Source organism: Pipra filicauda, unplaced genomic scaffold, assembly GCF_003945595.2.
Source record: "Pipra filicauda isolate LSUMZ 115617 unplaced genomic scaffold, ASM394559v2 scaffold102_size2360937_pilon, whole genome shotgun sequence".
NCBI lineage: Eukaryota > Metazoa > Chordata > Aves > Passeriformes > Pipridae > Pipra > Pipra filicauda.
The window spans coordinates 357,143-383,051 of NW_024103463.1; the positions used below are offsets into that span (position 1 = coordinate 357,143).

General features: G+C 39.9%; 1 protein-coding gene across 9 annotated transcripts in view; it reads left to right on the top strand.

Annotated features, from left to right (window-relative positions):
- DOCK3 (dedicator of cytokinesis 3) overlaps nucleotides 1-25,909 on the top strand; it is a 190,896-nt gene that overhangs the window by 99,070 nt on the left and 65,917 nt on the right. For all 9 annotated transcript variants that reach the window (XM_027730440.2, XM_027729947.2, XM_027729618.2 and 6 more), the window contains exons 11-15: nucleotides 1,502-1,562; nucleotides 4,065-4,212; nucleotides 9,555-9,643; nucleotides 12,320-12,445; nucleotides 21,945-22,069. In XM_027730440.2, coding sequence (XP_027586241.1) covers nucleotides 1,502-1,562; nucleotides 4,065-4,212; nucleotides 9,555-9,643; nucleotides 12,320-12,445; nucleotides 21,945-22,069 — 549 coding nt within the window. The remainder of the gene's footprint in view (nucleotides 1-1,501; nucleotides 1,563-4,064; nucleotides 4,213-9,554; nucleotides 9,644-12,319; nucleotides 12,446-21,944; nucleotides 22,070-25,909) is intronic.

The following is a 25,909-nucleotide window of genomic DNA, read 5'->3' on the forward strand; positions in this document are numbered from 1 at the left end:
ATCAGATAGTATAATAAAATTGTCCCTGTCAAAGCACAGATATTTTCAGGAATCTATTGCTCTCTAGAGCATTAAGCACTACCTCCAAGTTTTTTTGCTCTTTGAGATGTCTTGTCAGGCACTGTTGAGATTAAAACTATGTCAAACCCCCTCTTAGTGTGGAACTTCATGTCTCCAAGACATGTAAGATAAAGGCTACCATATGCTGCTACACTGGTATGTTGGGTGATGGAGAAAGCCTAGAAAGTGTGTTCCCTTATTGGTGCAGCAGCAGAAGAAAACTTGCAGAGAAAATGCTAAGGACGACGTTTATAGCAGAATGTTTTGGCTCAGGAGAGACACGATCTGCTCTTTAGCAGGATCCCAAACAGTGTATTTGCAACTCCCTGCATATGCTGCCCTGGGAAATACAGTGCTGCTTTTAAACAGGGAGGAGATACAGCCATGAATTTATTACTTGCCTGCTGTAATTTAGCAATATAACATGATTGGAAAGGGATTGACACCTCTCCTTAGAATAAATTCTCTTTATGCCTGGTTCTCAGTCTCTGTGCCCAGATTTTATTGTGCTACATGTCACTGTAATCTGGGGTTGCATTGCCATCATAATCTCAGTTGTTGAGATTTGGGTTCTCAGGTCACATGGGAAAGAAATTTGCTGTGTGACTTAAAGTTCATGTTTTAGCTTTCAGCAAAATACAAATTTTAATTCTAAATTGGTTCAGTCTAGGAATAGCAGAACTTAGTTGTCTACAGTTTAAATTTCCTCCCCACCTTTATATAAAAATTCCACTTACTACTTTTTACTCCTCTAAGAGGAGGAGTTCATTTAAGCAAAACCACAAGATTTTATCTGAGATTGTTCCAGTTAATTTTTCCATAAGCAGTACCTGAAAGTAAGATGACAGCACTTAATAGAGTGGAGAAAGGGGCAGCTTTTTCATCAGTCTAAAACATGGATGAATATTCTCATAGTATCTGTTTAAAATCTTCTTGTCTGGGAGGTTAGTAGCATAAGGAAAACTTGTTAAACGATACTGATGTTTTTAGGAACAAATGTTTCTTAGATCTTTCCTGTGATTTAAAAAAAAGGCAGAGAAATGTCTCTGATGTTCATATTTGTTTATAAAGTTATCAGTGAAAACTACAACATGCCAAGAAAATTGCAGTTGTCTTCTAACATGTGAATGCAAAATGCTGCAGTAATGAATTATTGAAAAGTGTTATGTGTGTTTTGTTAATCTATTTCTTTATCATTAAATGTCTCTCGGGGTCAGTTATACTTACTTGTCCTCATTCACTCCAGCTTTCCTTTTGCTCTTTTGTAGGTTCCCCTTTTCCTGGTTTTTGGGCTTTTCTTCAAGCTCACTTTTAGAAGCTTTGACCTCTTTTTCTGTAACATGGAATTTGAGAGTTTTCATCTGTGTAATATAGTTACAGGCACTTATGTTGGAAGTGCAACATGTTCCTCTTAATGTCTGTGTTTTTTCCACTCTTCCAGGACCTCAGCAGCAAGGACATGAAGAGAGACTTGTACATAGTTGCCCATGTCATCCGAATAGGTACAGTATGATTTAGTGCTTGGAATAGATAGAATTAACAATGCCTTTAGAGTATTTTTTAATGTGTGTTTTAATTAGCTGACTTTGTAATGATTTACCACTTCCAAAACTCAGTCATAGACTGATTAACATTCAGACCATATGGAGCTAAGTGTTAGAAATTACTGGTGACTGTTTAACAGTGATGGTTTTTTCTTAGTCTGAAACAAAATACTTGATTGAACACCACATTTGGGGAGAGGGACAAACTAAAAAGGCTTTTTGTTTAACGTTTAAAAATTTCAAATGAGGCCTTTTTACTGATGTTTATAGTTAGTTTACAGCACAGGACAGCAGCATCAGAGGCTGTTAAATCAGAGGCTGTTAAACAAATATATATAAAGGTCTGCTTTCTACTGCAGGAGTCTGTGGTGCTTCCAAGAACCCACACTTAAATTTAGGGAGATGCCTAAACTCAAGTTTAGGGAGAATGGGTTTCTCTGACTAGTCAGCCAGGCCAGGCTAGGCTTCATTTATTCTTTTTGACACTTGCAGTAGCAAGAATGGGAGGTATTTGTGACAGAAGTTGAATTTAGAATGTGTCTTACAGAGTATAGTGCAGTGCTCAAAGTTCTTAGCCCAGCAGTGTGTTTAAAGTGACTGTTTGATTTCTGGTATGTGAATTGAATTGCTGGAATCTCTTAGAGATGGAAGGTGTTGGAGAGAAAAAAGTTGAAATTAAAAAGGATATAATTAGTTAGTAACAGGTTTAAATGGATCTAATTTATTAATGTCTGTACTTCCCCTGAGAAATTGGCAAGTACTTATTTTACCTATGTTAAATATTAAATAGTTTTAAATATTAGACCTAAAATGTTAACAACATAAAGTGGGAATAGCAGACAGTTTCTTCAGTTATATTATTGTAAACAAGAGAGTAGTGCATTGTCATCATGTTTTTCAGGTTTTCAGTTAACTGAGGAATGGCCAGGGAGTGTTTGCAGTGGAGAGGTGCTTAACCCTGTTGCCAGCCCAGTCACTGCTGACACCCATTAGCAGCCACAGACACCTTTTCTGAAGTACAGCAGGTCTGAACAGCTTAGTGAAACCACAGCTTTGTGTGTTGTCCTGTGAATGACAATGTGCCTTCGAAGCCACAAATGACTCTGTTATCACTTGAGGTGATTAATGAAGCTTGTAGGAAGATATGCTGTGTTAACCTTGATGTGGGAAGTGCTGGACAAATTATTGTGTGTAATGTTACAAGTTCACTTAGATTATCACAGTGATTTTTCTGGCCTTGGCATTTTTTACTCTATTTTAAAACTGCCTTAATAATAGGAAGTGAGTCACTGAGCAGCTTTGTACCTCAGAATTCTCCTCCCTGCACTGCAAGACAGACATGATCTATGACCAATATATAATATGTGATATATATTATACACAATGTATAAAGTGAGGATTTGTGTAAATTCTGAACTATAATGGAGGGACCACAGTGAATCTCTGTGTGGATCAGATGGGTGAGTACAAGGCATATTCTTGGCTCAGTGCAGAGATGATTTGTAGTCAGCCCATCTGGATGCAGATACGTGTCGTGGAGCTGCAAATCAAAGATGGCCAGACATGATGCTGCTCACTTTGCCCTTGACTGTTCTGTTTAGCTAAATGAGGTGATGCCCCTTAATTAAAGCAGCCCAGGGGGTCAGGGAGGTTCAAATGGAGCTCTGGGTTTGAGGCAGTTTAAGAGTGAGAAGTTGTGGTGGGTTGACCCTGGCTGGACTCCAGATGTCCTCCAAGCTCAAGTGCAATATCACTCCCCTACAGCAGGACAGGGTTGAGGAGGGGGATAAGATGGAGGAAAACTCATGGGTGTGAAGGTCAGAGCAGTTTAATAAAGCAAAAGGAAAGGCCGTGTGCAGAAGCCAAGGAAAACAAAAGATTCATTCTCTACTTCTCATCAGCAGTCCATGTCCAGCCACTTCCTAGGAAGCAGAGCTTCCTTACATGTAGAGGTCGCTCCAGAAGAAAAACCTCAGAGTCACAAATGTCCCTCTCTCCTCCTCCATTCTCTTTGCTTTTGTTGTTCAGCAGATGCCATGTGGTTTGGAGCATCCCTTTGGTCAGTTTGGGTCACAGCTGTCCTGGCTGTGTCCCCTCCCAAGATCTGCCCACCCCCAGCCTCCTGGTGTCGGGGGGATGCTGCAGAGGCCACCTTGATGCTGTGCCAGCACTGCCCAGCATCTCTGGTGTGTTATCAACACCTTTTTGGGTACCAGCACAGCCCAGCACTGCTCAGCATCACCGGTGTGCTACCAAAACACCTCTTTGGGTACCAACACACAGCCAAGCATTTTGAGGCTGCCGAGGGGAAAACCAACTCCACCTCCACCAGACCCAGTGCACAAATATCAGCCTGAAGGCTGGAGTTGAAACTTGCCTGCTCAGAGGGGTCATGGAACACAACAGACAGGATGGCCACATGTCAGTCCCTAATGTTTTATACATTTCTGTTCACCGTAGGTCGTATGTTGCTCAATGATTCCAAAAAAGGGCCCCCTCATTTACACTATCGCCGCCCCTACGGCTGTGCAGTGTTGAGCATCATGGACGTGCTTCAGTCAATCTCTGAAATAAAGGAAGAGAAGGATTTTGTTCTCAAAGTTTACACGTGAGTAACTCCTAGAAGGAAGTTCTTTGCTTCTTTATTATTCCAGCCGCTCACAGAAACTAATGAATATTATCCACAGATATTTCAGGTATGTGAAATGCTTCAGAAATTATTGAGGATTGCCCAAGTCTGTGACATGCAAAGCTGCTCTTTTATTAATGTGATTTATTTAAAATCTGCTAAGCTCAAACCCAAAGAAATGTGCTGCATTTCATCTTGTGAAGGGAATAGTTACTTGTGCTCCATCTCCTGTTTCTTACCAGTCACAGTGACCCACAGAAGGAGGTAGAGAACAACTGAAGTCAACAGTGTGTGACCGAAAAACTCAAATCAACACTTCCCGAGCAGGAATCTGTCTTACAGTTATTTGTGATTTTGAACTTTGAACTAACAAATTCTTATTCTGAAATGTGGTCTCACAGTTGTAATAAAGAGGCCACAGACAAACTGTCTGGAGACTGCAGGGAATATTTAAATCTTTTGTCAGTGAGAATAACTACTGGCAAGATCTGCTTTGCAGATGGGCTGAGATACAGCTGACACTGCTTTGTGGTCTGTGGCCACAGTAATAAGATAATTTGGCGGGTTACAGAACTTTGTTATTCTTTGAGAAGTGCATTCAGCAGCAGAAAAACTGACCTTCAAGGGAAACTATAAATGAAAAAAATGTCTTTTACTGTTCACTGAAAGGTTCTTGGATTTCTCTTCGTACATTAGAAATCTCTGAAGTCCAAACAAAAGTCTCTCAGAGTCAGCTCCTCCATTCTTCCGTTGCCAGCAGTTATGAAAACTGCAGCAGAAATGTCAAATTACAGGGAAGAAAATGATCATCTTTCTTCTCTCTGTTGGTCGAATCTGGATAATTTTGACCTTTTATCGCCATTCGGTCTCAGCTTATCTCAGAGTTATGTAGTTCATGTTAATATTGTCCTTGTAGATGAGGTGTTAATAATTGCAACTGCGACATCTTGAATGTTTACAGAAATGGAACACGCTGGTTATCAGATATCTGTTTTGGTGCCCTTTTCATGCATCTTTAGCTTCCGATTCACTGAAAAATAGAAGAGAAAAAACTTTTTAAAATATTGGACAAATAAAGTCACGCAGCCACTTAGAGCGATCCAAAGTCCTGGTACAACGATAAAATAAAAGTTACAGCATATGGAGCTTCCCTTTCCTTCCTCTTAATCTGAAGTGTTTTGTTGACATGGATTCCCTTCATGCACCCAGAGTGCCAGCAGTGTGTGCCCAAATGCCTGAGCAGGTTTGTACCATCACATCTGCTCCCCCCAACCCTTGTTTTCACGTCCCCCACGCAGCCCTTGCTGCCTTCACAGAGGGGAAGGAGAGCCCATAACAGAATTCAGCTCTGTAATCAGATGCTTGTAATTTTTTATCACTATTATCACTCTCTTGGGTTGTTTTAAGTCTTGTGCATTCATTCTTTTACGTTACTGCTGCTTGGAGTGTTCTCTGTAAACCTCCAGCAGAAATATTCAGAAGGGAACGTGGATTTATCTGAAGGGCACCAGCTTATCCCCTCTGCAGCTTTGATAGCTGTTGGTCTTTCATGGCAGTGTTCACAAGTTTATCTCTTGCATCTTCTCTTTGCACATTCCTTTAGCTAACCCCCCTTTTCTTGCTTTGTAGGCTAAAATTGAAATGGGTTTTGTCCTTAGTAAGTTTAAAATTGAATATGAATGCTTAAACAGCACTGAACTGATTTTCTTACCTGCTGCTCTCATTTTGATTACTGCTAACATGCCCCGGGCCAACTCAAAACCATCACAAAGATGAAATAAGGAGGGAGGTGTTTTTGTGTTTTTCAAGGAGCAGTAGAAAGCATTCCTTTTGTACACTATCTGGCTAAAGCTTACAGCTGCCACAAATGAGGCAGCCAGCAGCCAGCCAGGAAGCCTTTTCACAGGGAGAAGCTGGAAAAAATTTGAGAGACTGAAAACCTAACAAAGGCTGAAACAAATACATGGTCTTTCAGTGGGACTTTTGCTGGATCCACAAGAGAGAATGCTTATGGGAGGGGGGGAAAAAAAATCAATTCACTTCACCAGTCTTTCTCTGCTTGCCTTATTGTTGTTAAAGATTTATGGCTGAAAAATACTTCTTTCTCACAATTGAGATTTTCCTCTTTGTTAATCCCACAGTCATGTTAAAATCTCTCTAAGAGGATATAGTACCACAGCTGTAGTTATAAGCTCATTATGTAAAAGCATAAAGGTTTACTTTTATAATTCTTTTTAATATACATGTAAAATATTTAAAAAGAGAGATGGAAATTAAATTCTCGGTCCGTTTTTTAAAATCACTTGGTTTCATATTTTTGTATTTATTTTTATATTAATTTTTATCTCTAATGAAAGTTTTTGCTCATTGAACATTACTCTTTGTGTTAATCTTACCATTCCTCTAAAAACTTCATGTATTTCTCTTTCATGTTATCTTTTTCAGTTTTATTTTTTTGTCCTATTTTCCTTCTGTCCTTTTTTTCCTCCTTCTCCAGCGCTTAAAATTCTTTCCCCTTAATGCCTGAATGCCTTTCCCTTTTGATATTCCATAGTTGCTATTTGTACGTCCCATTGCTGTCCCCAGCTGGGGGATGGCAAACATTCCAAGTGGTAAATCTGCTGTGGAACCAGCCGACCTCAAAAGGTGATGGCTGGCTCAGGGGAAAATTCTTATTTAAAGGAGGAATACGTTCTGTTATCTATTTGGTATTTGGACAAGTAGAATCTGAACACAATGAAACACGGTCCAAGCAAATGTTTTCAGGCCTACATGTCAAACTTGGGAGAATATCCTCCTTTTTGTGTTCAGGAAATGCAAAGTGCAGCTTACCTTGGTACCTGGTACAGCACTGGCTTTAGCAATCTTTACGGTTTGTTGATTTTGGGATAACTTTGGCTCAGGTTAATTGGCAGACATAAGTCACTGGAGGCTGAAATCTATTTTAACTTGTGCTCCAGAGGCTGGTACAGCAACTAAAAAATTATCAGAGGGTAGGCATTTTTTGTAATCTTACCTGGGAGGAGGGAGGAGGGTGGAGGGTATAGAATTTGTCCTATAGGTTATCCCTCTACTTCTAGGAGAATATTATTTGCAGTAGGATAAATGACTTTTAGTGCCTTGGCCATGTGAAGGTAATTATTATTTTTTCTTGAAGAGTAAGCTGAATTAGCACAGAACACCACAATTACTGGCAGGGAGTTTGTACTGGCTATTAATTCCTCAGCTCTGTTGTGTTTTGGTTTTGAGAGATTGGTTTGTGGAGTGCAGATATAGTCAATTTGCCATCCTGTGAAGTTCTAGAAGGTCACTTCAGTGCTGACCTGTCTTGAGTGACTGTGGATAGCTGATGTCTCCTCCCAAAAGGGATATAGTAGTTATAGAAGGGGGGGGAGTCGAGCAAGTGAAATGTTTAATGACACAGGGACATTTCTTTATCAGAAATGGAGAATGTGGGGAGCTTCAGCTTGAGGAGGAGAAAAGTGATAGTGGGAAGAGATACGACCCAAGGCAGTGTGAGCAGGTCCAAAGGGGATTAGACAAACTTATGGACAAGAGATCCATAAAGAGAGGAGCAGGAACAGACAGGGCTGTACCCTCTAACCTCCCAAATCCAGCCACCTCAGGGCAGGGGACCTGAGCCTGGCTGCTCCTCTCCCCTGCCAAAGTATCATGTCCTGTGGCCAGTGTGGGAAGGTTTTTGTGTATTCTGGAGTTCTTGACAGCCAGCTGAGGTGTCTGATACCTAAACCCAGTGCAGGGGAAGGGAGGGATGGTGGGATAGGTGGAGCTAAGGTTTCAGGTGATATGATCCCAGTCTAACTGCACCAGATAACCCAGGAGTACAGCCTGATCAGCATTTTAATTAAATGAATACTTTTGGGTAGCACAGTGGAAGAAAGTAACTCCTAATGGTTTTTCTCCATATTTTCCTCTTTTGCTGTCTGCACTTTGTATTTCATTTACTCCAAGATGTCTCTGTTCCTTTTGCTGTTACAATAGCATTTGGGGGGATGTCAGTAAGTGCCATAAAAGGCTTTGTGGGTTCTCTCATTACTCTTGGCAGTCCGTGGTTTTGTAATGCAGAGGCTGTAAGAAATGACCAGCTGCTGTGTGTTCTAGATAGCCCTAATTCCTTTTGCCATGCTATTCTTCAGTTACATAATGCAGCAAACAAAAAAATCCCTGATGTCTTCAGTGTAGCTGGTTTGTATCTTACCCTGGTTGTGCTGATGTGTTGTACTCTTGGGGGGGAAGCAAAAAAGGGAAAAAATGTTCATATCCTTGGGAGAAGTTTTGCAAAGTGACTTATTTCTCAAGACTCATAGGAGCTGAAAGCTTAGAGCATTAGCTTCCCTTTTGTTTTTAACCTTTAAGAGTCAATAGGACAGAAGTTTAATTAAATTGTTTAATTCAATTGCTTTTCAGGGGAAATAAGATTCACTATTGCTGCTGAGTTAAAAATTGCTGACTTCATGGGGAATCATTAAATCTTGCAGTTGTAATTTAAATAGAGCACAATTGAATTTAAAATGCAGTTAGACTTGATCAGCATACTGGTTTTCCTTTCTTTTTTGGCCCGTAGCACTGTTTGTGGTAAAGTTTCCATTTTTTTCACAAGAGAAGAGATTATATGGCTCATCTTTCATGTAAAAGCTTAACAAAGAGGGACACTTCAGTTTTTTGCCTTTCTCCCCCAGTCTAATGTCCCTCTCTCATACAATGGGACAGTAAGCTACGGACTCAGAATGTGGGGCTTGTTTCCTTGATTCCTTTCTCACTGACACTGCAATTCTTGCATTTTGGGCTCTGGTTTTTGGGGAGATTGGATCATGTTTCAAGGCATTCTGTAAAATACGTAGGTAAGCAAAAGACTCATTGTAAATTCCTGAGATACTTAAAAAAATCCGGGGTTCATTTAGTCTTTCAAATTTCACTTTTATTTCTTGATTTTAACTTTTTTAATAAATTAAAAACAAAAAGGTAATATATGGCAGTAGTTAATTTCGGCTTACAATTTATTTTCTACGTACACAGGATTCAAACAGGAAAACCAGAGCTTTCTTGGTCTTGTCATAATCTGAAGAGTGAAACAATGGCTTTGGTGACAGAAAAGTCGCTGCTGGCTCCAGAGTGTCCATAAAAATGACATAACTATTAGGGAATATTTTGTTTCCTTCCACTTTTAAAAACAAGAGTTACGTGGGACTTCTCTCATTCATCCAAACCTTTCATATTATCTCTACACCAAAGCTGACTCTCCTGTTCTAAGATGGTTCAGCAGAAAGCATTTAACTTGAATTAGTGTTCTTTTATTTTAGGTGTAACAACGAGAATGAGTGGTGCCAGATCCATGAAAATATCATCCGTAAGTCCAGCACCAAATACACAGCACCCAGCTCCAACTATGGTAAATATTTACTTGTGCTTGTTTGTCTTGACAGGAGCTGAAGATTCCCTTTAGGAAACTGCTGATTATTTATAGCAGAGAAATTCACTGAGATGTGAGATTTTACTTTCCCAGCTAATGACAGATAAATATGGAAAGTAAATCTTATCTTTTTACCTCATTTAATGATGTCTGGAGTTGCTAATTCAGAGATATCATTGCTATGCCATTCCAAATGAACCAGCTGATAGGATGCAGTTGTGCTTCATTAAAGCGAGTTTTGCATTCATTACCAAGTGCCTCATTCATGGGCATTCTGATGACCAAATACTGAATTTGTCTTAATTTCACTTGTTTGCATATTGAGATGCTGTAGTGGAATATGCAGTTCACACTCCCATAGAAGATGTTAAGTACAACAATAAGCAAATAAAACATTTTTCAGGTTTGGGATTTTACCATGTGTCAAACCGGTCTCCTTCCCTGCTGCTCCTCCTGTTACAGTTCAGGTTATCCACTAGTTATCGTTAGAATATTTTCCTGAGTTGCTTATAACTTTTTTACCTTTGCCTTGGGCTTTTAAAATAATGATTTCAGGCATTTCGTTAAGATGTAGTTCGTCTCTGGAATAGGAGGTTGAAGCTTGGCAGAGGAATTGTGCTGTGGGAAGGGCAGGGTTGCAGGCTGATTTAAGCATCAAGAATATGATTTGGGCCTCTCAGAACCCACTCTTAGAGTGAGAACATTCTCAAACCACAAGTGTGATGTTTCCCTGGAGAAAAGCTCACTGGTTCTTCCTCTCACCACCTTCCCAGGTCTTGTGTAAAGTTGGTCCTTCAGATCTGCTGCAAGGAATAGAAACAAAGTGGAAGGATATGCTGGGTAGAAAAGAGGAATGGGGAGCACAGAACCTCTGGGGAGAGCAGGGAGCTGGGCACAAGTTTTTTGGGGTGGATTATGTGGGAAAGTATCACATAAGTTATATATGTAATACCATGCTGGAAAAATTATATATTCTATTACCTATAGTGACTGACTCTAATAGATGACAGATTAATTCTGGTGCTTTTTGTTAAGTACTGGGAGGTCTGAACTTCCAAATTTGCTCTAGTGCTTTTGCACTGCAGTTTTTAAAATTAATTTTCATTAGTTTGTTTTTAATAGCAGAAGAGGATCTAAAATGAAAAAGTGTTTCTGTAAGTGGCAAAAATAGTCAAGACTGATTTGTCGTGAACGTGTTTCTCTTGTGTGCTGTGGAACCTTCTGTAGCACATAGACAACACACACACATCCACTTGCACATGGTATCCAAAAGGGTTGGATCTTTTCCATGGTTTTCAAGCCTGTGTTTTCCCTGCAGAGCTTTGCAGTGCTCTTCTGCCTACTTAGCTGGACAGTTGCAAGTGCATGTTTTGGCAGCTTTTGAGTACATCCATGTTGACTGTCCAGCTGGCTGGTTGGCCTCCCTTTTCCTTCATTTTAAGGCTTTATGCTCTTTTTTTTTCATCCCAACTCCCAGTATTCATAAAATTTATACAGTCTTCCTGTAATCTAGATATCCACTTATTTGCCAAATTTGGCTGAAGCCAAACAGCAGGATTGAAAATAACTTCAAGGGAAGAAAGCAGGAATTGGGTGGGAGGTACATGATCCTCCTGGTTTCATTCCTCTAGTAACTTGTCTGACAAAATGGTGACTAAATGTTGTTCACAAAGCCCATATATGAAGCTTAGGAAATAGCAGAACTTTAGATGGCTCATGCAAGACCAGAGTTTGGTTTGGTGTGTGTTGTTCTGGAGAGTGAACAGGGAGGATACAAAGAACTATTGACTGACTGCCATGGAAGGAGATAAAGGATGTGGGAAATGACTGTGTGAAGGTGATTCCCATGGATACTGTGAGGGTAATTCCCATGGATATTGAGGCTGGTAGCGTGTGCTCAGCAGGTGAGACTGAGCTTGCAGGGCTGAGCTCAGTCCTGGTATTGTTTGGTATCGTAATGCCAGACTTGTTAATTTTACCAATACATTATCCTTGCTTTAGGGGTGTAGTATGGGACAAATTAAAAGCAACTGGAGGAAACAGCTGGACTGAGATTACCTGTGTAATTATTCCTAGTCAAGCTGGTTTTCAGTTGATACCCTGAACAACAGAGCTGGTTGCTGAAGTCAGTTTGGCCAGTCAGTATTCCTGAAACATGTTGAGGTACTGATGGGAATTTCATTAAAATCAGCACCCCTTTATGAAGCAGTCAAAGAAACAAGTGGAACTGATACGCTGTGAGATTTAATTTTTTTCATGGTATTAAGTAGGATTAAAGGTACTTTAGAGATGTTCTACATCACTGTGTGGTTATTCAGATAGAGGTGGCATTGTTCACACATGTATTGTAACCTGCTGTGCATGAGGAATAGAAGTATTGGAAGTACTTGGTGTAGCTTGTGACCTGTCTGTGAAATCAAGTATTCTGATTTTTTAACGTTGTATGTTAATATAATGCTGTGCTTGTAACTGATCCCTTGTAACAGTTTTGTTTCTTCCATTTCAGCTTTAAATTACTCCAAGGGAGAAAAGAACTGTTTATATGCTTGTCTTAAATTAACTGTGGAGCAAAACATTAGTTTACCTGCATGCCTTGTATACACAGACATCTAATTCTTAAGTCAGAAACAATGAACATATTTGTGTTTTTTCCAGGACTTATAATTTCTCTTCAACTTCTTCGTGGCGACATGGAGCAGATTCGAAGGGAAAACCCCATGATCTTCAACAGAGGCGTTTCTGTTACCAGGAAGCTGGGTTTTCCTGATGTTATAATGCCAGGTAAACACAGCAGCTCTAATCTGAAAATTTTGATGGTTTTTTTCCTCATACTCTCCCACACAATTGCACTGGGATGGGGGATTTACTTGAACAAGATTAATAACAGAAGAGTTGCCTTATTTATCAGTAAATGCCAATTCCAGGTTTGGGAAGGTATGCTGAATCATTTTAATCAATGGACATTATAGTCATAGAAGGTGTTCTATGAACATGTATAGCAGGTGATCTGGAAGGATACTCCCCCCCCACCCCTGACACTTGGATATCCCTCATGTGTGGAGATTATTCCTCAAGTGTAGAGATGTTTCTTTTTAAATGCATGAGGTTTCTTCTTCCCAATAATCCAAAGCCTGGAAAAAGAGTTTCCATTTGCAACCTTGATTTTTTGGAGTCGGTGTGATGCTTTTGTAACGGTTGACTATGCACAGGGATCTGGTTGGATTTTCCAGCTGGCCTTGCAGAGCACGTGGTCCGTGCAACAGGTGTCTTGGCTGGAGCATTGCTGTGCTTCTTTGATCCTTAGTTCTGGAGCAACAGCTGGAGATGCTTCTTGTTTTGGCAGAAACTGAGGTAACCCCAGCACAGCCAAGAGTTCAGTTAGGGAAGAACCCAAATGTAGCCATGCAGTCGTGCAGCCATACAACAGCTGGTGTTACACTGTCCTCACTGCTGCAGTGTGGGAGGGAATGGGCTTGGGAATGACCCTGCATGTGTAGCATTTGGACTGTTCCCTCATTGCTATGCATGACAAGCAAGACCAAGGATGACTTTGCAGACATGGGAAATTTTATGAAAGCATAACAGGGAAAAAATCAGATCTTGTTACTCGAGAGGCTGCAGTGACACATCAGGATCAGAAGTAGTTGTTGTAGCTTCATTGTGGAGGCTCTTCAGAAACCACAGTAAAATAGGGAGTAGGTGGGAAGAATTTCTAGAAACTAAAGTCAAAGGATTTAGAACATCTGTTTTATTTACTAATGAGCTTGAAAATAGTAATAGAGCAGCAGAGGATGTGGGCTGTAAGGCCAGTTATAAATTTTACGTTTTAGTGACCTCATAGCAGTTCCAGTTATAACCCAAAGCAGTCAAATAGAGAAAAGATGAATTATTACAGGTTTATCTGCAGAAACAGCTGCTGCAAGGTGATCTGCTGTAATTGAGATCCCAGCTGGATATGTCAGCTGGAATAGCTGGATCACAGCTAGAAAAGCCAACGTCAAAAATAACATTTACATACCTGTGTGAGTGAATTGATTCTCCTGCAAGAATTGCTTTATCCTCCATTTCTGTGTATGGAGGAGTCCCTCAGGTGCTTAAGGAACAGCTTTGTGTCCTCAGTGTTTCCCTGTATTCTGCTGGTTTGGGCAGGGCTTTGGCCCAGAGCTGGAGCAAGCAAGGCAGCAGTTTTCATGCAAAAAGTGCTCCTGCCCTAAGCTTTTAAAAGTCTCTATTCATTGCATTTAATTCAAATTTCCAGATTTTCTTTGTGAGAACCACAATTCTTGTTGGAGAAAACACTGGGATTTTAGGGTGATAATCTCTTTGGAATTGGACTTACAGCTTATATACATATATACATATATGTATATATATGTATATGTATATATGTGTATATATATATACATATATATGTATATATGTATATATATATATGTATGTATATATATGTATAGCTTATATACATATGCTTAAAATGCTGATTGATAGTAACAAATGTGTGAAAGGACCACCATTCTGCTGTTAAATGCTTCCTGCCTCTCTAGAGACATTGGACACACAGAACTTCTCCTTGGTTCAAGGGGGGCTACAAGAGATTTTCATATATAGAGTTTGGATGCAGAGCTTTAGGCATTTGTATTTGGAAAGGAAAAGGCTCCCATTTGTGGAGAAAAGCAGTTTGTGCATGTCTGTAAACACCAGGTAAGAAAAGAAAGGCAGCCAAGGGAAGTGTGAATGGACTTTCACTGTGATTGTAAATGAGGACATGGCCACAGTGGAAATGAGATGTGAAGAGAGAGGTGATCATGAAGGGGTCTCTGAACAAAGGCTCTCACTGTGTTGGGTATTTTCTAGGATAAGGAAGTCTCATGAAAATTAGGAGATTGAAATGTAATGGAACTCCATTAATGCAGCAAACAGTGTTCATTCTAATTACTTATCAATATTTTTTAATGAAAGTATGTTTGAGATATTCAGGTGACAGCACATATTTGCCTGTTCTTTGCTTTTAAAACAATTGATAAAGTGGGGTTTGAGTTGACCTGCCATCCAGGACAGAACGTTTGGGTTAAGTCACCTTTCAGGTGGATTAGCCAAGCTACATGAACAAGGGATGTGTATCAATTTACTTTGTGCTTGTGTTGTTACAGGATCAAACATTCTTCCTTAGCTTTCTGAGCATTGTCTTAAGTTGAAAAATAATTAACTGGGGACACACACGGCCAAAAAAAAAGAAATAAAAACCCCCAAACCAAACAAAAACCGAAGCCTGCCATGCACATGACCTGTTCTCAACCATGTCTGCTGCTTTAATTGTCTTTGTCAAACTACCTTTTCCTTGCTTTGCCTCAGAACTGTTTCTTTGTCACTAAACACAGGGTTTTTTCTTCCAGAAAAGAGCACAGAAAGTTCATGACTTTTGTATTTTGCAAGTGGATGCAGGTTTTTCAAGGCAGTGTGGTTTAAAAATGTTTTTTAATGAGTAAATTAATAGACTATGTCACCTAGTACTGTTAAAATATGCAGTGATCATTCTGCTGAGCCAAAAAATCTATTTTTAAAAAATAAATAACTAGCATTTCAAATTAATCTTCTTTGTCATAGGTTTGACCATTTTCATTTTCTTTTTTAGTAGGAAATCCTTCCACATGTGTACATCTTAACCATTAAAGTTCTGTAGGTGTGTCTTACCACACAGTTTTCCTGCCCTGTTTTGCTTTCTAAACTGTAGTATTAGTTCACTGTATCAAGCCCTCTTTTCTGTCCCTCAGATATGAGCAACATCAGTGGTAGCTGGTCATCATTAAGAAACAAAGTGAAACTGGTCTTTATGAGCTTATATCTTTCATGGCTGTGCAGAACAAGCTTAATACTGTACAAAATAACCGTGCCTGTCTTCGTTTGTAGAGATAAAATGTTCTTTGTTTCCTACTGTGTTGTGATCTGAGAAGAGCATCATAAAGGCTTCCATTGTCTTTTTTGTCCCAATCAGAAGGGATTCAGTCAAACCAGCCTCATGAAGAAGTATGGTGGGGTTTTGTTCATTCGTGATGGTTTTTTTTTTCCTTTCCTAAGTTGCTACTGGGTTTAAGGCCATGAGTCTGATCCTGACACTTTTACCTTTCCCCAGAGCTAAGAGCAATGAGGCATGTGCTGCTTTGGGATTGCAGCTGTGTTTGTGTACAGAACTTGCTGATCAGAATCTGTTGCATAGGCTTGGCGTTTGTCAGTCCCCCACGGACATCCCCCCCTTCCCCATGTGCTGATAAGTATTCTGTCTTTTACTTTGATGCTCTGATGAAAAGTGCATGCTTCATCTTCTACTCGTGAGTGATGTTTCTTTCTCTTTTTTCTCTCTCCTTGTCTTAATTTCCTGGCTTCTCTCCCGTTCCTTTCCCTTTATTCTCTCCCCTTTCTTTCTGATGCAGAGATGAAGATTGTTGGGTGTAAGTTTCTGCTTTTCTGTGTAATGTCTGCTTATTGCCTGCTTTTTTTTCCATTTTCATATCTTCCATGGAATGTTGGGGATTGGTAAAGACAGCAAATCATAACATCACAGGGAAACTCTGATAACAGAGAATTGGAGACTGTCCCTCTTCACACCACAGGGTTTCAGGCAAATTTAGTAGCTGTGGCAGGTGAGTTGGTAGCAAAGGTGAGAAACATCTCAGCATCTGTTCTGTCAGTGAGCATGAAGTCATGGCAAAAATCTGTTAAGAAAAGGACATGGCAAAATCCATCAACCAGTCTTAGAATGTTCATGGCAACAAAGTAATGAGACCAAAAGACATAATTAGGTAAAAAAAGTGTTTACAGGGAGTATAAAAAGTCTTACTGTCATAAATAAACTTGTGGAAATGGAAAGTTGGAGGAGATAAAAATGAAAAGCATTAAAAAACAACTTCCTGCTACTGAAAGGCAGCTGTTCCAGGGAAATCACTGAATTTAAAAAGAGCATTGTATAAATTGTTTTCTATACATAGAAGTCAAACAATGGATAGTAAATAACCTAGTAAGTATTGCTTGTCCCTTTTCTTTGTAACAATTGTGTTCTGCTCATTGAAAGCTAGAGGAGCACACAGAGTTAAACTTGCATAATGTTCTGTTTAGAGGGGAAAAAAGCTAATTTAATTTACCATACAGGCAGTAGATAAAGCCTTTGTTTCCCTTTCCTGCTGTAATATTGCTCACAGTTATGTTAATAGTTGCTCACTGTAACTATTTCAAGAGTATAGGCCTTGAAAAACTCTAGGGCCTGGCTGGTGAAGGGGCAGAGAAATAAGGTGCTGAAGTGGATTGAACGTGATTCCCAGGCTGTGTGGCTGTGCCAGGCAGGCAGGAATGCAGTGGGTAACACAGCAGGGCTTTACACTGGTGACAGAGGTGTAACAGCCAGGGAAAATCCCAGTGTGAGGACATGACTGGGAACAAGTCCCTGAGGGTCAGCCAGAAAGAAGGCCAGAGGTGTTGGAGACCTTTCCCACTCAGTGCCCTTGGTGGGTTTGTCCTTCAGTCCCTGTGGTTTGGACAGTGACGTGATGACCCCAAAGCTGCTCCTGGGCATCGTCCTGTTAACCTGCTCTGTGTTGAAATCACTGCACTTCAGAAGTAGTTGTGTGTTTGCATTTGGAGGAAGTTGCAACTCCAAGTAAGGGTGTAGTTTGCTGTTTGAGATCAGAATCTGATTGCTGTCACCTTCCAAAGCAGCAGCTTCCAGAACTACTGCAGGGAAGAGCTGTCCATTGAAGGATTGTCCAGTTCAAGATGATATTCCACCCAGAAAGCAGAGCAGTTACCCTGTAAAGAGCTAGAACAGATGCAGCCAGAACACATGATCACACTGTACATGAGTAGAAGTGTTCTACATCTTACAGCTTTCTTCAGAGATTTTACTTCCCCCGGTGGTTCAAACTGCTGTAACATTGCTGCAGTCACTGGGCTGATGCTGATTGACTCTTGACTGGGGGGGTGTTACAGGACATAATGCAAGGGCTTGGTTTTTCTTCAAAACCCATTGGGGAAGATACTCTGGCTACTCTTCTTGCCCATTCATTCTTCTGTAAAATGAAACTATTTTCAAGGAAATGCTAAACCCAGGGATGTCAGAGAGTCAAGCAGACAGTCTGTCACACTGTGGGGCCCTAAATAGGACCATCTCAGCAATTTAATGGATAGAGACATAAATACTGATTTTTTTGTAGATAGATTGGGGTTTTTTTAATCCTTGGCTGCTTAAATTATAAAAGGCTAAACTTTCAGTTTAAAAAATCCAAGGATATCCAAAAATCTAGAAAAAAACTGTTATTTTATTAAGTTACTTGAAACTACCTGGACATTCTGACTGCTGGGAGCTGCCACTTTTCCCCAGCTTACAGGGGTATATTACATGTCCTTTACAAGTTCACAAAGTCATAAAACACTGACAGCTTAGAAAAAAAAGATGTTAGAATTGAGATGTCAGAATGTTGTGTCTCTTTCTCCTGCAAGAACTGATGTGAATTATGCAGTCTTTCTTGACATGGTATTCCCCTGTATAAAGCAGGGACCATTCCTGTCCACAGTGTCCAAAATCTTTTAGGATCCCTGAATAAAAAGTGTTAAATGCAGACAGTTTCTGTAAATTGTTACTACTTTGCAGTTCAGGTGACTGGTTAGTTGTCCAGTGGAAAACCCACACACCTTGTCGGGATAAACTGCTGTTTATTCCATGGATAGCAGACAGTTAGTGGCCATTGGACTACTTCGTGTTATCCAGTCTTGAAAATGATAACTAACTATTTGGAAATCTTCCAGTACATTCCTTTTATGTTGCAAATACAAAATCAATATTTGGCTTGGGTAGCCTTTTCCACCTCTCCTTTTTTTCCCCATTATCATTAAAGGAGCTTCAGGTGATATGAGAAAGGATTTCATTTCAATATAAGCCAACCCCCCCAAGCTATAATTTATGATTATAATTTAAACAACTGTACATTTGACTTTAGGCTTTGTAAATAGGTTAAAACAGACAAACAAAACAAAATCCCAGTAAAGGTGAAGGGAGTTGATAAGGGAAGAGCCCCGTAACACATCAGAAAATAATCTTTTTATATTATTGTGCAAAATACTCTTTTTCAAGACATTTCATAGGAAATGAATCTCAGTTACTGTGTGTACAAAGTGCACATATTTTATGCTAAAAAGCAGTTTACTTTTGTTTTTAAATTGAAAACAGTTGTGGAAAGATGGGCTTTGAAACAAATACCATTCTGAAAACTCTGACTAGCTTTTCAGTTCATCTTTGACAGCCATCCAGCACAAAGAGACCTCAGCTTAAAATGACATCAGCAGGCTTTACTCTATAAATACCCATGGCCCACTGGCCTTCTAGCACTTTTTTATTCCTCTACTGGTGATGGGAGGCCACAGCTCACCCAGTTTATGATCTGCACTTGCTGTTTGGGAAGATTGAGGCCTCTGGGATCCAAGCTGAGGTACCCTCCTGGTTTTCCCTCAAAATGTAGGAATTGCTGTCATAAACACAGGGCCGTTTGTGCAGTAGTTTGCCATGCAGAGGGCATGAGTGGGCCGGTGTCTTCAACAAGTTCATTATTTATATCTTTTTCTTACAAATGGCATTAATATGGAGGAAGCTCTATCTGCCAAGATTTTTCACTCAGTCTGTTGTCGTTGTGTCTTGGAGCTGACAAGCACCATCTCTTGGTCCTGCTGGTCACCCCTTTGGTTTGCTCACACTGTCTGTGTGTGCACAGGGTGACGTGGTGCTGAGTGTTCTCTCTGGCCCCGCACTTTGCATACTCACAATAAGCATTGTAATGAACTGCTCGGTGTTCAAGCATTTGCAGTAGTTTCTGTGCAGCCCATTAGTGTAGCAGAGCTCAAATCCCTCGAAACCACAAGCAATTGGAAGAAAAAAAAAATCTTGTGAGGACTCGGCAAGCAATGTGGTTAAGTGGTATATTGAGGAAAGGAGATGGCTCCTTGTAGGAAGGTTCTTTTCACTGAAATAAATTGAAGTGTGGGAGTTTGTAGTTTTAACTCCAGATTTTCAAGAAACCAAAGGGCTCCATAGCTGATAGTTAAATGCTTTTTGTCTTTGCTAGACTCATTTACTTCCTTAATTTTACTGTATGCAGTGACCTTTTCTATTTTTTAAGATTCAGTAGAGTATTTTTGCAAGAGAAAGTGCACCATTACACTTCACTAAAATACTTTTCCCCATCTTTTTTATGCAAATCCACTGTTTTTTATATCCCTCTACCCCCCACCCCAAAGGCATTTTTTTTAATTAGTGCAGTAATATCCCTCCTGTTGAACTTAATAGAAGATATGATGCTATATATAACCAAATGCTGCCTTTAATTTAGGCTGGAAAATGATTTGCTATGTGATATTGGACTTTGTGTAGCCAGACTGTCTTCCAGAAAAGAGGTCATAATAGGGAGCCCCAAAATGCTAATTATAGTGGGTACAATTAATTTCTGTTAAGATTTATAGCTTACAAATTGAAAGTTTTGTTCCTGATTGTGCAAACCGCTAAGAAAAAGGGATGGAGTCAGTTAAGCAGAAGGATTTTCGGAACAGAAATCCCAGCTTAAACTGTCTCTTGTGATGAGTTTTGTATTTCCTTGATATCCCTGTAGTCAGCATAGAGGTAGCTCAGCTTGATTTTGAACAGCAAGATAATTTTCTCCTGTCGTGGGCCGTGGACTGTTGCATTTGATGACGGTTCTTTGATAAGAAAAAGCGGATCGAATATTTGAGGCCTTTCACCAGGCTCTCGCTGTCATCTTTCCCCGTTAATGAACCCTGGCATCCCAGCCCTCTGACTGTGAGGTGTTCCAGCTCTGTGTGAACCCCCAGCCAGAGGGAGGTTGATGGAGAAAGGAGGACGTTTTGCATACAGATTCCCATTCACAGGGAGCTCCTCGCAGCAAGCGCTGACTGTCAGCTACAGAGCTGTATTTTCTGTGCTTAAAGGCTTGTACTTATCTCCAGAAATAAAATTGAAAGTAAAGACAGGACTGAAAGCTTCTATTGTTTGTCCCTACAGTAGATTAAGGAACAAATTCTGTGGGGTTATAGACTTCAGGAAGAATTTGAAGCGCTGCTCTGACGGACACAAAAGGATATCCCTCACTGCCTGAAAGCAAATGCTGCTGTTTCATTGTGCTTCTGATTAATACACAGATTTAACTGCATCAGCTTCTCCAAGTGGAAGAAGTCAGACATTGAAGGAGTTTCTCCTATGCTGGATAACCATTCCATTAGTTTGCTATTTAGTCTCTTGAGACTATTTAACAAAATACTTGCCTTGAAAGGATTTAAATATTTTTTTATTAATATTTTTACCTATTGCCCTTTAGTATGTTTGCCTTTCTGGCAAGCAGACAAAAAGAAGTGATAAGTGTGAACCATCATGAAATAGTGACAGTAACTAAGTCTTAGAGAAAAATTTTGGTGCAGGGGTTAGAATTGACCACAGCAGTTTTGGAAGCAGTTTCCCAAATCAGATTCTAAAAAAAGGGAGGGGAAAAAAAAAAAGAAGTGAGCTAGAGTCTGTGAAATTCAGGATAACAAGATGCTGAGAGAGACACGAGCATTTCTATTTCTGAATATAGTAATTTGCTCTGAAAGCTCCTGAGAGTGACGTAGTGAGAAGTTGGCAAGTGTCCATGCTGCCCTCTTTCATACAGCCATGCATATGGATACCAGAGGCTAGCCAGAAATCTAGCAAAAAATGTATTTGTAATTCCTCCTTAATCCATCTGAACTGAATGACAAGCGGGTTTCCAAAAAAGCTGGGTTTGTTTTGCTGTTATGATAAAAGGGAATTATGAAAATATAGAAATTCCTTGAAGAGCTAATTGAGGGCAACATTCTGCTGATCATCACAAAAATACTTATTTTTCTTAAAATTATTGGAAATAGGAAGTCTGATGCTAATGATGTTTCGTCAGGCTTAGCCTGATACTTCCAGCCCAGCTAACTAGGCAAAGCAGTAGGAGAGAAAGGTTTTTTCTCCCTTCCTCACTTACATAAGAAAAGCCAGTATTGATTCTGAGTTCACATTTAATAAAGGCATTACTACTAACAATGGTCTGATTTTATGCACTGATATTATGATGTTCATCCTTATTAACAATTAACTTGCTGCTTGGAATGATTTGGGCATCAGCCATAGTCTTGCAGAACACAGAAAACAATGTGCAGAATCCAGCTGGCCCCATTGAGTGCTCCCTGAGGAATTTAAGGATGTGGCTCTGCTCTCTCACTGTAGGTGACATAAGGAATGACTTGTACCTGACCTTGGAAAAGGGGGACTTCGAGAGAGGTGGGAAGAGTGTGCAGAAGAACATCGAGGTGACCATGTACGTGCTCTACGCGGACGGGGAAATCCTGAAGGTACGTCTTTAGTTCCTCTGTGAGCTCCAGCTGCAGCTGCTGCCTCTGGGGACGTGTAAGGGAAGAGCTACAATCAAACCAACTCTTTCTTTTTTGTTGTTGTTGTTTTTTGGTTTTTATTATGAAGTTTCTAAGCTATGTATTATGATGAAGGAAGTGGTCAGTTATAAATTTGAAAGTATTTGGAGCACTTCCGCTATATGAGAGGATAGAAGACTTGGAGAAATTAGTCATAAACTGAAAAACTTGTGTAATGCCAAAATGTGGTGCCAGTGGCTAAAGTAAAAAGAAAATTTAGGGTAGCTGTAGTCAGAAGTGAAGAGTGTATGGCTTATCTAAAATTAAATAATATGTGTCATACAACAGGATGAAATGTGATTCCAAGAGAGGCTTTTAAATCTGAGTCGTTGGAGTTGCAGTACTGAAAGTAGTTCTGGAAAATAACTTGGAATAAAGTTTCACCCTGGGCTGGCTCCGTTCCAGATGGGGATGGTTTATGTTTTATGTTTTTCTTCCTCTGTTCTTTTAGTTTTATTGAAGAGAAGAAGGTGGGGTGGGAGGGCATGAGGATAGAGAAGCAAACAGAAAATATTTCAGCATGAGCAGTTGTCAGAAATAACTTCCCCCTACCTTTTCTTTTACCTCCACTGCTTTGTAGCCATTACTATGAAGAGTCAAAACACCTAAAGTGCTTGTGTACCAAACACATCTTTTTAGTTGAAAGGAGAACTTTTATTACTACAGCAGGTTGTGATTTCATTAAAGTGGATCTCTTGTATGGAACTGGTTTGTGCTCAGAGCCGTTGCAGGAAGATCACAGTCCTTTTTTGCTGTTTTTTACCTTTCAGACTGAGTCACAAATTCTTAATCATAGCTTGATTTCACAGCAGTCTGCTAAGGACCAAGAGAGGCCTTTTACCCTCAAACTGCAGTATCAGCATCTTCAGGTGCTCATGCACATAATGGTACCTAATTATACTGTAACTGTGGCTGATGATTACAGATAAAAGCCAGATAATTTCTAGACATTACCAGTCTTAACTTCTTTTGTGATTTTGGTTGGAATGCTCATTCACAGAGATGAAGTAGTCTTTGCTTACCCTGGCCTCTTATGACAACTGTAAAGTACATCAGGGATTTCCATGGGGCAGTGTAGCAGAGTGGTACAAAGACTGGGAAGGGTAGTAGGCCCAACTAGAAGAAATTCAGGTGAACAGGTTGCCCAGAGAAGTTGTGGATGCCCCATCCCTGGAAGTGTTCAAGGCCAGGCTGGATGGAGCCCTGAGCAGAGGAAGGTGTCCCTGCCCATGGCACAGGGGTTGGAAAGAGATGGTCTTTGAGGTTCCTTCCAACCCAAACCATTCTGAGATTTGCACTAAAGGAGAGACTTTACATATACAAGGTCTTTTGTGGGTGTTCAAAATTTAAGCCACAAATGTAAAAGAAAATCCTTGTCCCAGTTGTAATGTTATTTCCCTTCTGTATAGTTGCAGTCAAAGCAACACAGATCTTTGGTTTATCTCAGGACATGTCTGATGTCTCATGATGCCTGTGAATATGGGCAGAACACAAAGTTTCAGTCATTGAGGCACTGCTGTTCCTGCTTGGAATATCCCCTTCTATTCCTGAGCTATGGCCTTTCTGGAGCAGAGACTGCTGAGGGAGACACTGTGTGCAGACTTACACAGTAAAGGGGGAGAAATGCCACAAAATTTTCATCTGATATTAGAGTAAAATCTCTAAGCTTTTCCCAACCAGCAGCACGATCCAAGTCTGAATTATGCCTTTGTGAAGACTTTAGCAGAACTGTGCACAGCGTTAATGAGAATATTCTCAGATCCTCACTGCTCTTGAGTGTATCTTGATCCAGAAATAGTCCTATTGAAAGCAGTGAAATTACTTCCAGAATGTAGTGCTGTTCAAAATGAAAACGAGTATTTCCCTCTCAAAATGGTCTTACTCAATTGTTAGTATCTTTCAATATATTCTGAATAATAAAAAAAAAAAACCTTGACACATTTCTCACTTATTATTCTTTCTGTTCCAGTAGCAGGAATACCTTATGAATTGCAAGGCACACCTTTACACAATGAAAATATTACCTGATAGTTTTTCTAGTTTAGCTTGCCTTACTTGCCTCTGCCTTCTAATTCACCTGCATATTTGGGTCTCATGGTAACTGCATTTATGGAGACTAGTTTCATGTTTGTATTTTGCAGATCACAATTCAGAATTAAACAGTCTGCCCTCCTCAGACTATAAATTGTAGTATAACTGCATAGAAACTAAGCTAACAAGGAGAAAGACTATTCATTTATTTGAAGTGTATAGGATGAAACAGCATTCAAAGACTGATCATTTGTCAGCCAGAGCAGGTAATTTTTTGAGGGGACAAAAAAAGCTCACATTGAAATTTGAATTTTTACTGTACCTTGTAGAGGAAATAGAAATATTTTTTTGCTTTCTCCTAAGAACCTAATGCAGAATGAGATTCTGCAATTGCTGTGTTGAAGCCCAACAAGTTACCCTTGCTACAAACTAGAACTGGGATCTTGCAGTTCTGCTCTGTAGAGCTGCCACTAATCTCCTCTCACTCCAACCTGTTAGTATCTGCAACACTTAATTCTTGTTGCTGTATTAAAAACAGCACCTTTTGGCAGGATTGTGACACATAATGTGGTTGCCAAGGCTTACTTGAGAGGACTGAGTTGTGAGCTTATGCTGCAGTCACTCAGTTTGGATCAGAGCCTTTGCAGAGAATCTCTGTCCGGGGAGGCCCTGCTTGCATTGAATCCTGAAATTCCAGGGAATATTTCTTTCTTTTTGGGCTCCTTTGCAAATTCTTCACCTTCTCAGAGCCAGAAGAATATTGCCAGAGGTCGAACTAACTGGATCTGGTTAATGGGATATGCTTGACTGGGTAGTCAGATGACTACACATAAAAAAAAATCAAAATTGTTGGTATTTTCTTGGGATAGAATTTAGAGATGTTTTGGGGAAATGACCAGTAGTTCTTCTTGTCATCACACCATTCTCTGGGGGGTGTTTTTGTATCAGAATTTATATTGCATGTGTCATTCTGGGTCTGCTTAGCTTCTGTTTCTTCCTGGATTCATTATCCTTGGAGATGCTAAAGGTGAAGAATTTCCAAGCTGTATTTTTTCTGCATGGTTTTATGAGATGTCATATCTTTTGGATCTCTTTGCAAGTGCTGAGTCTAGAACATAGGTTAGTGCTTTATATAAAAAAAAGTGCTTCCTACTCCTTCTCTTCATCACAAAGGATCTTTTACTGTTCTTACTTCAGGGCTTCAATACTTCACCCATCTTCACTTGTGCTCTGACTAAGGATTTCTGTATTTCCCAGACAGTATCAATTCATGTTTTTCTTCATCTGTATTTTGATAATACGTAGACTGGGCATGAACTCTGAGCTTGTTATACCTAAAAGCAGAAATTTAAATCCCGTTGTATTTTTAGGTGATGACTATTACACGGAAATTCTTTGCTTACAGTAAGGAAGTAACTTGATCAGAATTTTCTGGGATACTTGTTGAGTCTGGATGGCTGCAGTTTTGAAAGGTGAACATTTGTAAGAGCTTGAAAAGTTCAAGTATCACTTCTGAACTGAGATACTGAAACAGAAATCTGGAATGTCTGGAATACTAGAAGTCCAGTATTACAAGTGATGTTCCTATTTTTTTTACTCATCTTGATATATTTGGACTTAGATGTTTATTGTATCTAGTCTCTGCTTGGTGGAAAACTTACTTTAATTAATAACTTAAGATACTGGAATTCATCCTGTATTATAGGTCTCCTAGCTCACCCTTTGACCCCA